This window comes from Ascidiella aspersa, chromosome 2, assembly GCF_963924565.1.
Source record: "Ascidiella aspersa chromosome 2, kaAscAspe10.2, whole genome shotgun sequence".
NCBI classification, from domain to species: Eukaryota; Metazoa; Chordata; class Ascidiacea; order Phlebobranchia; family Ascidiidae; genus Ascidiella; species Ascidiella aspersa.
Window position 1 is genome coordinate 38,292,124 of NC_139448.1, and position 13,985 is coordinate 38,306,108.

The window sequence follows — 13,985 nt, forward strand, 5'->3', positions numbered from 1 at the left end:
ACAATTATTTATTCAAACACAAATTTGTGATTTTCTTCATGACTTCAAAGATCTACCTTGTAACGTTCCGTAATTTATTTTCCTAAAGTGGTAACAACAAATTGTAGAGAGCCACGACCTGTTTACGAAGCAAACCATTGTAAATTATAATGCATATGTTTAAATTGTGAGTCCAACCAAGAGTACTTACTAAAGACACCGGGGATATCTAGTTAGTAATGTCTGCTTGTAAGTCGAGAGATATCTGATACAAAATGGCGTCATTGCTAAAATAAATTGAAAATTTCAAAGGTATATTTTAGGTTATTTGGGGCCAAATTTGATTTTGCTTTAAAGAAACTTAGATAACTTTTGGTGTTAACTTTTAGTTTTTGATAAAGTCCCCTTACGTTAAAAACTGCTGCGTTGGAAATTAGGGCTAAAAATTCACACATTAATCGGCACCGAAACCACCTTAGTATCGGACAAGTACAGATACCACCATTTGGTATCGGCTTTAATCCAATATTATCACGCATCCCTATCTGCAACATAGGTCAGTACGACCTTAGAACACAAATATGCGTGTGTGCCACTAAGTAGGGTGTCCAAATTTAAAGACGAAAAAATGATACATATTTTGAACTTGTTAAAAATCACAGTCAATATCGAGTAATTCGCGTTCCCTGTCTTTATTTGATGACCAACGCGACATAATCCTTTCCTGGATCTGTAGTTTTGTTATGCAATCCGGTGAAGCTTTATCTTCATCTGTTAAATCTTCAGGCACGAGTACGTAACACAGCATTACTTCTTTTGACACTGTAGTCGCAAGTCGTAGTAATGCGGATATTGTTACCCAGGAAAATGTTCGGTTGGAGACTCCATTGAAATCAATGAGCTGTAAAAAAGAAATCATCTTAATATGAAAAACTAGAACGCCACACAAATATTAGTTTTAAAGGTAACAACAACACTCCAAGTACAAAAAATCATTAACACAGTCCAATAAAGACACACAGCTATATTCTGTCCCATTATAAAGTGTCCTAGCCCATCATAAATAAAATAAGGGTCTAACTTAAAACTAGTTCAAGTAACTAAGTTAATTTGGCATGAATTTTTATATGGACAACATTTCGTTTATGTGCTTTAAATGTAAAAGTGTAAGATTGGCTTATAAAGGAACAGACAAGTCAGCAGGGTATTAGCGTTTAACTAATGCTTAAACAAATAAATGGACAGCTCAGAGCCACAATCTATTTAACCAAAAAAAAATTATTTCAAACATTTTGATTAAAAAACTTCTAACTAAGAAGATATTAAAGGCGTAAATAAATACCTGCAGTGTCTTTTGATCGACCACTTGTATTGCAACAATATAGCTGGAATGATAAAAGGGAGGACCTCTGCGATACAACGTGTAATCTGCTCCGTACCTAATTCCATCGCGCGGAACCCAACCTTTACTACGGAAATGATGGTAGACTGCGTACCTTATCGGAAAAATAGGGTCCTTGTCACAAAAGATTTTCCATTGCCTGCAAATAAAAACACTTTAGAAATTTTTAAACTCCTAAATATAACATATAGCAGCCGTTGCAACAGTTAAAATCATTCCACCATAAAGGCTAAAGTTGTACCAATGTCATTATTGGAGTACAATTTTGTAAGGGTAACATACAATGAATTGAAACTTTTCTTATTAGTTTCTGCCCAATATTAATACATACATAGTAACATATATATATATATTTGTTGTATTAAAGGTTCTCTGATGATTAATAAGAATCATTTAAAATCAGCATTTTATTAGGTTAGTTTTAATATAAATTTGTAACAGAGTCACTATTTTTAAATGACTTTACTTAAAGTTCTAAAATTGAATATGTTTAGGAAAATTGGGGTATATAAGTTGATGATAATTTATAAAAAAAAAATTAATTGTAAATAAACCTAAAGCTTTTTGTTTTGTTTCTGATGTCAGCTATGCAAAATATAACCTAGAATGAAATCATTTTTTACGTCCATTATTTTTTATAGACAATAAAGTGACTTGGATTATGTAATATTCTTTCACCCACTCACTGTGATAAATCAATCTTAGTTGAATCTTGTGAAAGCACAAATAAACAGCCCAAAGCATATGAGAGAAAAAAACTTTCTTCAAAGCTCAATTGAGAATGGATTTCACCAGTTGCAAATTGTTGTTTAATTTCAATATATTTGTCGCTTGATTCTTGGCTTATTTCCATGAGATGTTCATCCGATAAAGTGGCAATACTGGATTGTGCATCTTTAAGAGCTTCATCATTATCTGTAGTGTTTTCAATTTCAAGATTTTCGTCATTCTTTAAAACCCTTAGAAGTTTTCCGAAGAAGCCCTACAAAAAAAATAATACCCAGTAAATGATTTTACCTTTAGGCCAAAGAATATTCCCCTTTTTTAATTTGGATTTATTTTACTAAGTTTGGGGCTGTGTTGTTTGCAAGTTACTTTAAATTACTCCAGTAATAGCAAGTATCTTAAGTCCAAGTCATGTCATTTGCATCCAAAAAAAATTTTAAATTATTATTGTTCTTGGGTAAACTCGTGAAACTTTGATTAGCATAACAAACAAAACGAAATTTGCGAGTGATATTTTGATTAGTATAACAAACAAAACGAAATTTGCGAGTGATATTTTGATTAGTATAACAAACAAAACGAAATTTGCGAGTGATATTTTGATTAGTATAACAAACAAAACATAACATTTTCAAAGGAACCAGTTTTACAGGAAGAAAATTGGTAAAAACAAACCCTGTTGGGTATCTTACAGTGTATACTGATGAATACCAAGTGTCTGTTTTCTAAAAACATTGTCTGTTTTCTAAAACCACTACAAACATGCAAATAAAATATATCTATCTATCTTCTGTTAGCTTGGTTATTTCATACAGGAGTTGCAAAATAGAAGGGTATCAAGGAAACCCAAAGTGTCTTTTCTGGCCTGGGCAGAAAAAGAGCATGCAAACACAAGAAATGCGATTAATAGAATATAACAGAAATAACGTTTGACAGATAAAGCAACCACCATACAGAGTCGCTACACATTATTTTACCAAAAATTGTTTAAAAACAGGGTTAAGCTATTTGACTAAACAAAAGTCCAAGTCAAGCTTTATCCAAAAGACTCAAATTCAAGTATGTTAAAAATAGTAACCAAGTCACTACAACTCTAGTGTCATGCATGTTAACTATATAAAAAAAACTTTAGGTACCTGTTGAAATAAATGATGTGCGTCACCACCTTTTTCAACCAGCACACAATTTTCAGCAAGGTGTCCATCGTAAAAATTCCATTCCCCTTCTGAAGGTGTTTTTTGCGTTATTGTGGATATTGGATTAGGAAAGGGTTTGTATCCAGGACAACTTCCCTTTTTCTTCTTTTGTGGGGGTTTGAAAGACGCCATTATTGTGATTATGAATTACACAAAATTAAAGAAGCTTAAGAACTAGTGACTTTGTGTGAAAATTACTACGCTTTTTCGTTTATTAAAGAACTCCGTAATCTTGTATTTTCAATTTCAAATATTATCATTTTTTTAAACTGTATATAAGAAAATGTTATACAGTTATGGTCTGTTCTAATAATTGTCGACAAACGAATGACTTTTTGGAAATGTATAGGTTTTTCAAGTTGACACTGGCCTACAGTTCTACCATAGCAATAAAACAAATATTAAAGCAAGGCACAATATTTGGGTTAGGGTTTCAGTTAGTGTTTGGGTGGGGTAGGTCGGGTGTTATTATTTAATAATATTGATTAACCCACCCTAACCCAAATAATGTTTGTTGTGGCAGGATTCTAGACCAGCGCCTTCAAAGTTTTTAAACGACTGTGTAGTGTGTACTGGAGTAGAAATTTAATTTAAACCAGAAATTTAAAATTTAGGGAAAGGTGGTCACACTGTGTTTGCTTGAGTTTGCTTTTAAATAGTCACAAGTTGTGCTTCGTTGTATTTTATAACTCCATATCGATCAAAAATAAAGACCTAAGTATTTCGTTGGAAAATAATAAGCGAAGAGGTTATTCACCCGGACACCAAAGTACTTCAAATCACCATGTAATCACCAACGGGTGCAGGCGTAAAACAGTGATTCAGGCAAATACCAAACCAACACCTCCTAGGGCTATTTACCCGGCTAACAAGGTAATTTAAATCGATTTTTAAAAATATTAAAATTATGCAAAACTCGGAAAATTAAATCCAATGCCGCTCAAACGCTAACCAAAATCGATAAATAACCACATATTGGTGTAAGCGTAAAAATACGATAATAAACTCGCGGCTATGTGGCCAGTGGAGCGTGAAGTAAAGTGCCGGTTGTTGACGTTTGGCGCGAAAAATAAAGTGGTTAAAAAGTTTTTTATTATTTTGTTTTTGCTAGATTGAGTTTTGTTTTGACGTTTTATTGTGTGGTGGACGGAAATTTTCGAAACAGTGTTCTGTCCTATCAAATTTTGTAGGTACGTCGTAGCTTACCAGGTTATACAACCCAGGGATGCCTGCGCTAGATTTTTCGGCGCTCTTTCACTATTGTACGTGAAAAGTTATGCAAAAAACAAAATAATACCGCATACCACAGCACATATTGTTTGAGTTAGGGTGCGGGTTAGCGTTTGGGTGAGGGTGGGTCAAGTAATATTATGTTTAGTATCAATAATAACTTGATCCACCCTCAACCAAACGCTAACCCAAACAATATGCGTTGTGGTAAGCGGCATTTGAAGAACGTTTTTTTTTATTAATTTTCTACCTAGATCTGTTTTTTTGAGCTCATCTAGCTTTCTAGTTTTTTTTTTTTGAAATAAAAAAATCTAGATTTTTTGACAGACAAATGTTTTACAATATAGCTTGTATCCAGAATTATTAGAGTATTAGATATTAAAAAAGGCCGCTAGTCTAGAATCCTAGTACAACAAACATTTATAGGTTAGGGTGCGGCTTGAGGTAAGTTAAGCATTATTATTAAATAATTAATATCATGAAGATTGACCCACCCTCACCCAAACACTAATTTACACCCCAACCCAACATTCCCAATTATTGTACGTTGATCACAGGACCTGGTTTGGTCTGATTTTTTTAGGATTGTAAAGAACAGTTAAGGTAAACTTAATATTGAAACATGTGACTTGGTGTAATTGCAGTATAATTTTTATATGTACATCTAGCTATAAAAGATCAATGAAATGTGTTTCAGATTTTTAATAATATTCAGAGTTATAGCTGTTCATCTTGTAGAGAAAATTTTATATATATATATACATCTGTAAAACAATAATAAACACTTTAATATCATGAGCGATGCAATCAATATATTTTTGCTTTTAACCATGATAACCTCAGGGTTTTTTGATCTGATTATTCTAGGATTGTAAAGAACAGTTAAGGTAAACATATATAATATTAGACTGATGTGACTCGTTGTAAATGACAGTATTTGTAATAGTTAATTTTTATTGTGTTGGTTCTATTCACATGTTAGTGTTTAGTTTTTTTTCTTGACTTGTAAGCAAAAAATCCTAATACAGTAAATATATGTTATGAACTGTAGTGATGCATATGTACATCTAGCTATAAAATTAAATAAAATGTGTTTCAGATTTTTATAAATCAGAGTTATTGCTGTTTATGGAGTAAGCAAAATTTGATGTATATGTAAAACTAATAATAAGCACTTAAATATGATGAGCGATGCAATCCGCAATCTTCATCAAAAATAACTCGCTTGTAATCCAGGCTTCGCCACAAAAAGGTGAATAAAATTATTTCTTGCTGTATTTTGTGCTTTGTGAGATTAAAAAAACATACGATTTTAAGTAATTTGTCGATCAAACTAATCACTAAAACCGATTTTCTTTTTGTTTTCCACAAACATTGTTTGTAAATTTTGAAGATGTCCAATAATATTGGATCCAAATGGATGCCCAATGCCAAGTAGTAGTATTGGTACTTGTCCGATACACCGGCCTTATTACCGATCCGATATCAAACTAATATAATTGTGCATTTTAGCCATGGTTGGAAAACTAAATGATCGTTTCCACCTAAGTCAATTATGTGTAGTTACTTTTTTCATTCAACTTAAAGTGTAAAAAATAGCATTGTAACAATAAATGAAAAACATTTTTCCAGGACCTTTTTCTTAACAACCTGGACGTCTTTGTGTTCTGGATGTCATTATCCAATTTTGTCAAATTTGACGATTTACATATAACTAAGCAGTTTGTACTAAAAACACTCCCTCGATTTTTTAAAGGTCGGTGCCTCTGATAGTAATGACATTATTAGGTTTTGGATCAGACCGGCGTTACTATTGCGAGTATTAATGGTAAATAAAATGCAGATGATTGTTATCACTGGTTACTTTGCTTTATTGACTTGATAAACTACACCATTTCTAATAATATACTAAAACACTATACAGTATATATATATATATATATATAACCAAAACAGATTTGCTATTTGTCATAAAAGGTGACTTCTATATACTCCTAATCAGTAAACAAAACATTTCTGCTACATTTTTTGACATTGAACTGTAATGGTTAGGGAAGTTCAAAGTAAAATATTAGATACTCAAAACTCAAAAGTTGTTGGTCGTAAGAAATAATGAAAACCTATCCAATTTTTGTCTCAATTATTTGTTTCGATTTACTTTGTGTTTTGTTGTTACATTTCCTGATGATGCATCTTGTATCGAAAACCTTGGATAAATAATTTAATTACCAGAAAAACATCGTTTCAGTGCATGTAAAATATATCTCAATTGGTAAACATAGCGAGCCAGAAATGCAAACTTATATTTATATAAAATTAGCTTAAGGTTATATTCGCTTGCGGCCTACTACAAAGGCTTGACACTTTACCTAAAATGATGATACCGTACTTTTACTACCCAAAGAGCAACTAAGATTTTTATACTGTTTAATGCCTTTAAAATTCTGTCAAAGGGCAACCCTGCTATTAGAAAAGTCTGATGGAGAGCGCAATAATGCTACACCGCACACCATTCGCGAAGCACTGGTTACTCATTTCATGACTGCATTTGTGCTACAGATAGCAGCGCTATTTATATTGTGGCTTTGTATTATGATTTAGTTGGCGATGGGCAACTTAAAACATGTTATTCATCGAAAAGCTATAATTTAAAGCAGTGAGTTCTACCAACTGCTATGTTTTTCACAGGTATAGGCCAGTATGTTAGGTCGTGCCTTTGACTTGAAAATCATTAAAACCAACTAATTTTGGTTAGCACTTAGCACCCCCCCCCCCTCCCCTCGCCAAAACAAGTTTTTCAGTAAAAATATATTATTTAAAGCAATAAGTTTTACCCACTGTTTTTTTTTCAGGTATAGATTCGTCCACAGTTTGCAAGTCTGGGTTTGGCTCAGTTCATTACAGGAAGCTGAACAAGAAATTGACGCGACACACCGTGATGTGAGTCATTATGGTAAGTCTTGTTGAAATTAAGCTAAAACAGTGAATTTTAAATGTACTTAATTACCTAAAAATTTATCAATTTCACTTTTTAATCGTTTTTTACTTGTACCTAGTTATGTTGAAAGTAGAATATCCTTGGATTTGAATCCAATTTATTTGTTTATAGCGGTATTTCGGACTGTCAGAAATTGGTTACTTAATAAAGGTTGCGCTTTATTGTACATTCGCGAGTGGCAAAAGTGCTTGCTTTAAATGTAGCCATGTAGTACGGCGTCAACGTTTTTCTGAGCCACCAATGTTGTTGAATTTATTTAGACTTCATTACAGTTTCACATTTGTTGAAACATCAGGTTTTTTATGTCTGTTTGTTTTATGGAATCAAACGACCCTGGTTCATATAAAGTTTTCCGCTTTAAAACAATTTACCACTGGGTTTGCATTGCGCTCTCATAAAAAAACTATTTTGAGACTTCTACAGATTATATCAATCATAACTATCACAAACTCCCAAAATACTTGCAAACCTAATGTTTTATATTTATTAAATTATTTTTTATTTTGCTTGCGGCGCACCTAGCAGCCTTCTATGACGCACCGGCTGTGAAGTGCTGGCTTACACTTATATCATTTTTTTTCTAATTGAAACGCAATACATGTCATCCATTGAATAAAAATGGTTTTATTTTGTAAATCCTAATGTTTCACCTTTTTTTCAATTGGTTAGTGTATCAAAGAATCACAAGGTTTTAAAATGCTATATGGTTATATTGTTAAAATGCACACATCACACATATTGAATATAAAGTCTACAATTTGATTAAATTCAAACTACCATATTTAAAACAAACTCACTGATAAACAGAAACATAAAGCGATAGTTATTATATAGGCAATAAATTAGCATTGAAGATTTTATAGTATTTAAAAGTATGTGGGGGATAATTCAGTCAACTTTCGTGTGTTTATATAGTTTCCTTTAATTGAAATGGTATTCATATGTTACAATATGTTTTTTATTTCTGGACTTAAAGTTGACTTTCTGCTATGACATTCCCTTCTTTATTTCTGCTTAAGGCAGGAATCGTACGTTTTTTAAGTTTCTCTAATGGAACAGTGCATTTGTCTATTAAAGTAGAGTAAAGCAAGGGGTTCAATGCACTGTTAATGGGAAGCAAAATACCAGCACTAATAAGATAAACATCATTGGTTAGTGGAACACCAGAAACAGCCAAGTAAGCAAGCACACACATTGGGATCCAGCAACAGAAGTCAGTGATAAGCAAGCGAGAAATTCGTTTTTGCATTTCACTGTTGGGTTGCTTGTTTCTAGATTTAGCCATTTTGTTACTTCGTATGTAAATAAGTATATAAGCAACAAGCATGAAAATGAACAGCAGGAAGTTGAGTGTGATAAGAAACATAGAATATTGCCAAGAAGCGTCATTTGCAGAAGCGAACAGTCTGGGCATGCAAACACTAGTTTCACCATAATAACCAAATATTCCTTTTATCGGTTGATTGGGGAAGGTTATGCTCATTAGCTGAGTGACGTCATGCCAATAAAGTGACGTCATGTTATGTGGTTTTATTTTATTGGCTAAAAGCACAATTTTTTGTTTAATGACTTGATCAGTTTTAAAAAATCTACTTGAAAACCAAACATGAGAAACAAAATATCCTGAACTGTAATCAAACAAAGGCAGAAGTGAAAATAAAATTGCAAACAGCCAAACACATGCACATGAAATGTAAATCCCCTTTAACTCCATCGTTCTGGTGATAAATGGCTTGTAAACTGTTGCAAGTCTAAACGCTGTCATTACAGCCATAGTACCCGAAGAGGCCATGGTAGCTACCACACACAACACCCCAAGAATGGAGCAAGTGCTACTTGTACGCCAAACTGCGTCAAACGAGCAATAATCCCCCGAAAACTGTACACCTTTTATGCTTATTGCAATAAGATAAATGCCCATGAGAAAATCGGCAAGTGCCAAACTAAGCAAAAATATGTAGGTGCTTTTTGTGAAGTTATCTGCATTCTTGTTATTTAAAATGTCCCTTATGGTAATAACGACAACCGCTAAATTCCCGATACAAGCCGCCAACCCCATTAACCAAAAGAAGGCTTTGTAAACAGGGTTAGCGATCATTTCCTTTTGATTTGAGAAAATGGTACTTCGCCTACTGATTGGCGGGCATTCGTCACTTCCGTCCGAACATTGAGGAAATCCATCTTCAACCAAGTTTATGTCGACCGACATGGGCTTTCCATTGCGACAGTAAAACCTTGTTTCGCTGCATCGCGTCGTATCCTCGTCCGACCCGTTGTCACAGTCTATTGTTGCGTCACAAAGGTTGGTGACATCGATGCTGGTGAGCGTTCCACTGACGCAATCGTGACGCTTGGGACAGAATCCACGTTCGCCGCATGGCCACTTAATCCCCTTGCATGCTATTCCAATCCTGGCTCTTTCAATCATGCAATCCTCACCGCAGAACTTGGGTCGAGGCTCACAACTATCACATTCATCTTCCATGTGCAAACATTCAGGTTTGCCATCGCATTTAGTTGCTCGTTCAGGGAGTGAAAACAAGCCAGTTTTGCAATATATATGATCTACCTTACTTTCATTCTTAGCTAGTCCGCAATATTTCGTGTTGGATTCTCCGACACAACTGACTTCTGGGTTGCAAAGCACTTTGTTCATATCCACGCAGTCCGTTGCATTGCGGCAATGCATTTGGTTGGGTGAGCAAGTGTGTCTAGCGTCGCCCAAGATTGCCTGGCAAACTGTTTGGTTGTCGCACAAACATTCATCGGAAAGATCATAGCAGTCTGGAACCCCGTTGCAAACTTGCTGTTGAGAAATAACCAGTTGTTTGTCCAAACACAAGAAGCAAACGAATTGTCCATTAACAAAGCAAATATCTGACTTATCTGCGCATTGAGCTTCATTGTCGTAGATGTTTATTTGTGGTAAAACGCAAATTGCTCTTCTGCTGGATCCTGAGCATTTAAATCCCAGCCCGCTTTTGATTTCGTCATCATTGCAACGAATATGTTCGTGGTCGCAATATTCATGGGTGGGAATGAGATTACCGTTACTGCATTGTGACACACTTGTGTACCTTCCCTCCTCACAAACCCACTGTCCATTACAAACCCTGTCTCTCCGCCCTTCACACGGCCCCATAAGTTGGCGGCAAGTCGTGTTGTTGTGGATAGCTTCGAACTTGATTTTACTTGTTTCGTTTGAACAATAAATTACATCAACGAACTTATCTTTGACCAACACACGCCGACCATCGCAAGGCTCCTTTCGTCCGACGCACTCGATCCTACCGTCAGCCACTTGTTGCTGGCAAGCTCTGCAAAACCATTCGTCGCTGCCGTCCAAGCATTGAAGCCGACCATCACATATGTACAACTTACTAACACACTGAAGCTTATCGTTGCAATGCACATATCCACTTCGACAACTGCTACCATCGCATGACTTACTCTCAGGAACACACATTCTCCGATCATTGCACATTTTTGCTCCTGGTTTGCAAGTTGTACAGTTCGTCTCATCGCTCAAATCTCCACAATCCTTATGCCCATTGCACCACAAACTTGAGGGAACACACTTGCTGCCATCATCGCACTTCCTAGCTCCTGGTTTGCAAGTTGTACAGTTCGTCTCATCATTCCCATTGAAACAATTATCCCACCCATCGCACCAGCCACTTGCGTCAATACATTGCTTCCCACCATCGCACATTTTCGCTCCTGGTTTGCAAGTTGTACAGTTCGTCTCGTCATAACCAAACCAACAGTTCTCCCGCCCGTCGCAAACTTCAGTTTGGTTGATGCACTTCACATCTGGCCTTCTGCATTCGAACTGGTCCTTAGAACATCTTGCTTTTACTCCAACGCACAAGACAAGCAACACACAAGCAAAAGTTAACATTCCCAACTGCATTTTCCAACTTATAATGTACAATATCTTGTTTTAAACTACGCATGTGCAAATATAGCGGTTTAATTGACGTATAATATTAAGGAATATTCCGTAACTAAAAGTCAGCAAAGTGTACAACATCAATATGGCAAGATTACCTCTCCATTTTGTGTCACGTAACTTCTCGTAACAAACATATTAAATATTGTTAGAAAAATTATTTAAAAAGTAAAAAAAAAATTTGTTGTAGTCTAAAGTCTAAACCTTGCACTACGCAAATTAAAGTTGGTGACCATCTTTTGCCTTATTTGTAAACAAGATGCTAAATTAAATGATTCTTAAATGATAGAGCTCGCATTTTAACTACACTGAATAAAAAATACAATGTTAACTCTAAACACTTCAACTAATTACATCAATTCATATAAAAAAATTAAAATTTCACTAAAATTGCTGCACTAATGTGACAAAGGTAAAATATCCTTTCAACCCAAAACCATAGCTACAACAAAATAACTCGTTATAAATATTTTTTCAAATGTTATCTTGTTTTGCGAATATTTACTCCTGACTGCAACTTTAGATACTGTAAATAACAAATCCCAAAAGTATGAAAACAGAGTCCAAAATAATTAGAATACAAACAGCGAATTTGAGAACACACCGACTACTATACCAACTTTTGTTAATATATTATAACCCTCTGATAATTATTTATTTAACATTTGCACGGTTAGCAACATTACATTAGGAGACTGCCTATATACATACAAAGCGCCTTTTTACAAAATAATACGCTACCGTTTAAGTAAAGCGCTTTCTAAACCTCATATTATATTTTCTTGTGTTCGTACTGATGAACAATAACGGCATACATGATAACACTTGGCCTGTCTTTTAGTATTTTAGAAAATTAACACATTCTTGCATACTCTCCTTAGATACCTGACCCTGCAAATATCACCCTCAAATTTAACCTTATATAAGATGTCAACAACAAACGTTAGGGTAAATTACAGTTTTGAATTTGTACTTTTTTTACTACAGTGATAAATTTTCGTTTTCAAGACAGCCAGCATTGAGGAATTTATAATTAGTAATAAATTTGTGGTCCTTTTATTCAGATAAGAAAATAAAACGTTTTTAAGAATGGGGAAAAGTGACTACTTTTATGAGATGTCAACAACAAACGCCTCAGCCCACTAAAGACGTCGCGTTAAAAGAATGTTATTTATTGTGAGGTCACACAGAGGTACTCCGGATGTTCCTGTCGCGTTTTGCGTCGCGCCAAGCAAACTTTTATTCAAATAATGGAAATTATGCATTATCGGTGACGTCATCGATTAACTCAGCCTTTTGGCTTAAAGTAAGTCCGGGCACAAAAAGAAAATGTTAATTTTTTTAGATTGAACACGTTTAAAAGACGTCACTCATCGAATCTAGTAAGTATTGGAATCCTTGCAAACGCAAGTAGCATTTTGTGTACAGGTTTCAAAACCGACTATTTTTTAGTTTCGATATTGATATTTAGATTATAGTTTTTGCCCTTTATCTAAGTTAACTTTGACGAAAAGGTTTGAGTTTGATCTTTCCCCTCCTTCCAACACAGACACACATAAACACATCGATACGGACACCAAATTATAGTGTATAATTGGGGTTGGCAACCATGAAATAAACGATGTGCTTTTATGCTAAAAAGTTTTCTTTAAAAGACTAGAAAACAAAATCAAGGCAAACAAGAATCGCGCAAGGCGAAAGTTTTTCTAATTATATGTGTGTAAATCGCTTCTATGTCTTTTCAGTATGAACTTAGTTCGTTTTCAAGAGTCTTTTTAGTACAACTGGATTTTTTGCGGTTCCCGCTTCCATTTGACGTGATTTCTGTGCAGAGGTGAGATCAATGGCCATTACTACATATTTGCTCAAATCACACTTATAAATGCCAGTATATCTCTTAATGTGCAAATATTGATCGTATGCACAATGAATCGTCAATGTCTTCTAAATTAAACATTTTGTCGATTTGAATCAGAGGTTACCCAATATTTTTGTAAAGGGCCAAATAAGTGCATCAACTGCCGGTTTTGGACCGAATGGAAATGTTGCGTCTAACTTAATTGATTTGATTATCCCTAAACAAAAAAATATTAATAACTTACAACAATAATTGTAGTGAGGTTTAATGATTTGTAGTTCAAATTTAGTTTAAAATTTGCATTTTGACAACAAAACACCTAATTTTCATTAGGGTGCAAGTTAGCGTTTGGGTGGGTTAAGTATTATTAATATTTTACCCACCCTTACCCAACACGCTTTAACAATCGTTTCAACAATGTGGTAAATATTCCTTGATCTACCCAAACCCCGCAACCTAATATTGTTAGTTGAGGTGGGATTCTAGACCAGCGCCAAACTACAAAAACAAAACACACAAATGAGCGTCCCTTGCCAGTATTTAAGGAAACGCGTCGTGATTCAGTTGAATTAACTCTGCGGGCCGGATCTGGCCGTTAGCCGTTGTTTGGTCACCTCTGATTTAAACCAAATAAACGCAACCTT

At 34.7% G+C, this 13,985-nt stretch overlaps 1 protein-coding gene across 1 annotated transcript; it reads right to left on the minus strand.

Moving 5' to 3' along the window:
* Positions 1–229: 229 nt before the first annotated feature.
* Positions 230–3,802, minus strand: LOC146165633 (tRNA-splicing endonuclease subunit Sen2-like). The gene is made up of 4 exons (XM_083382466.1): positions 3,244–3,802; positions 2,068–2,363; positions 1,322–1,520; positions 230–880 (listed from the first exon to the last, which is right to left on the minus strand). Exons 1-4 carry the CDS (start codon positions 3,433–3,435, stop codon positions 629–631), a joined length of 939 nt encoding a protein of 312 aa, XP_083238592.1. The 5' UTR covers positions 3,436–3,802; the 3' UTR covers positions 230–628.
* Between the last annotated feature and the right edge of the window lie 10,183 nt (positions 3,803–13,985).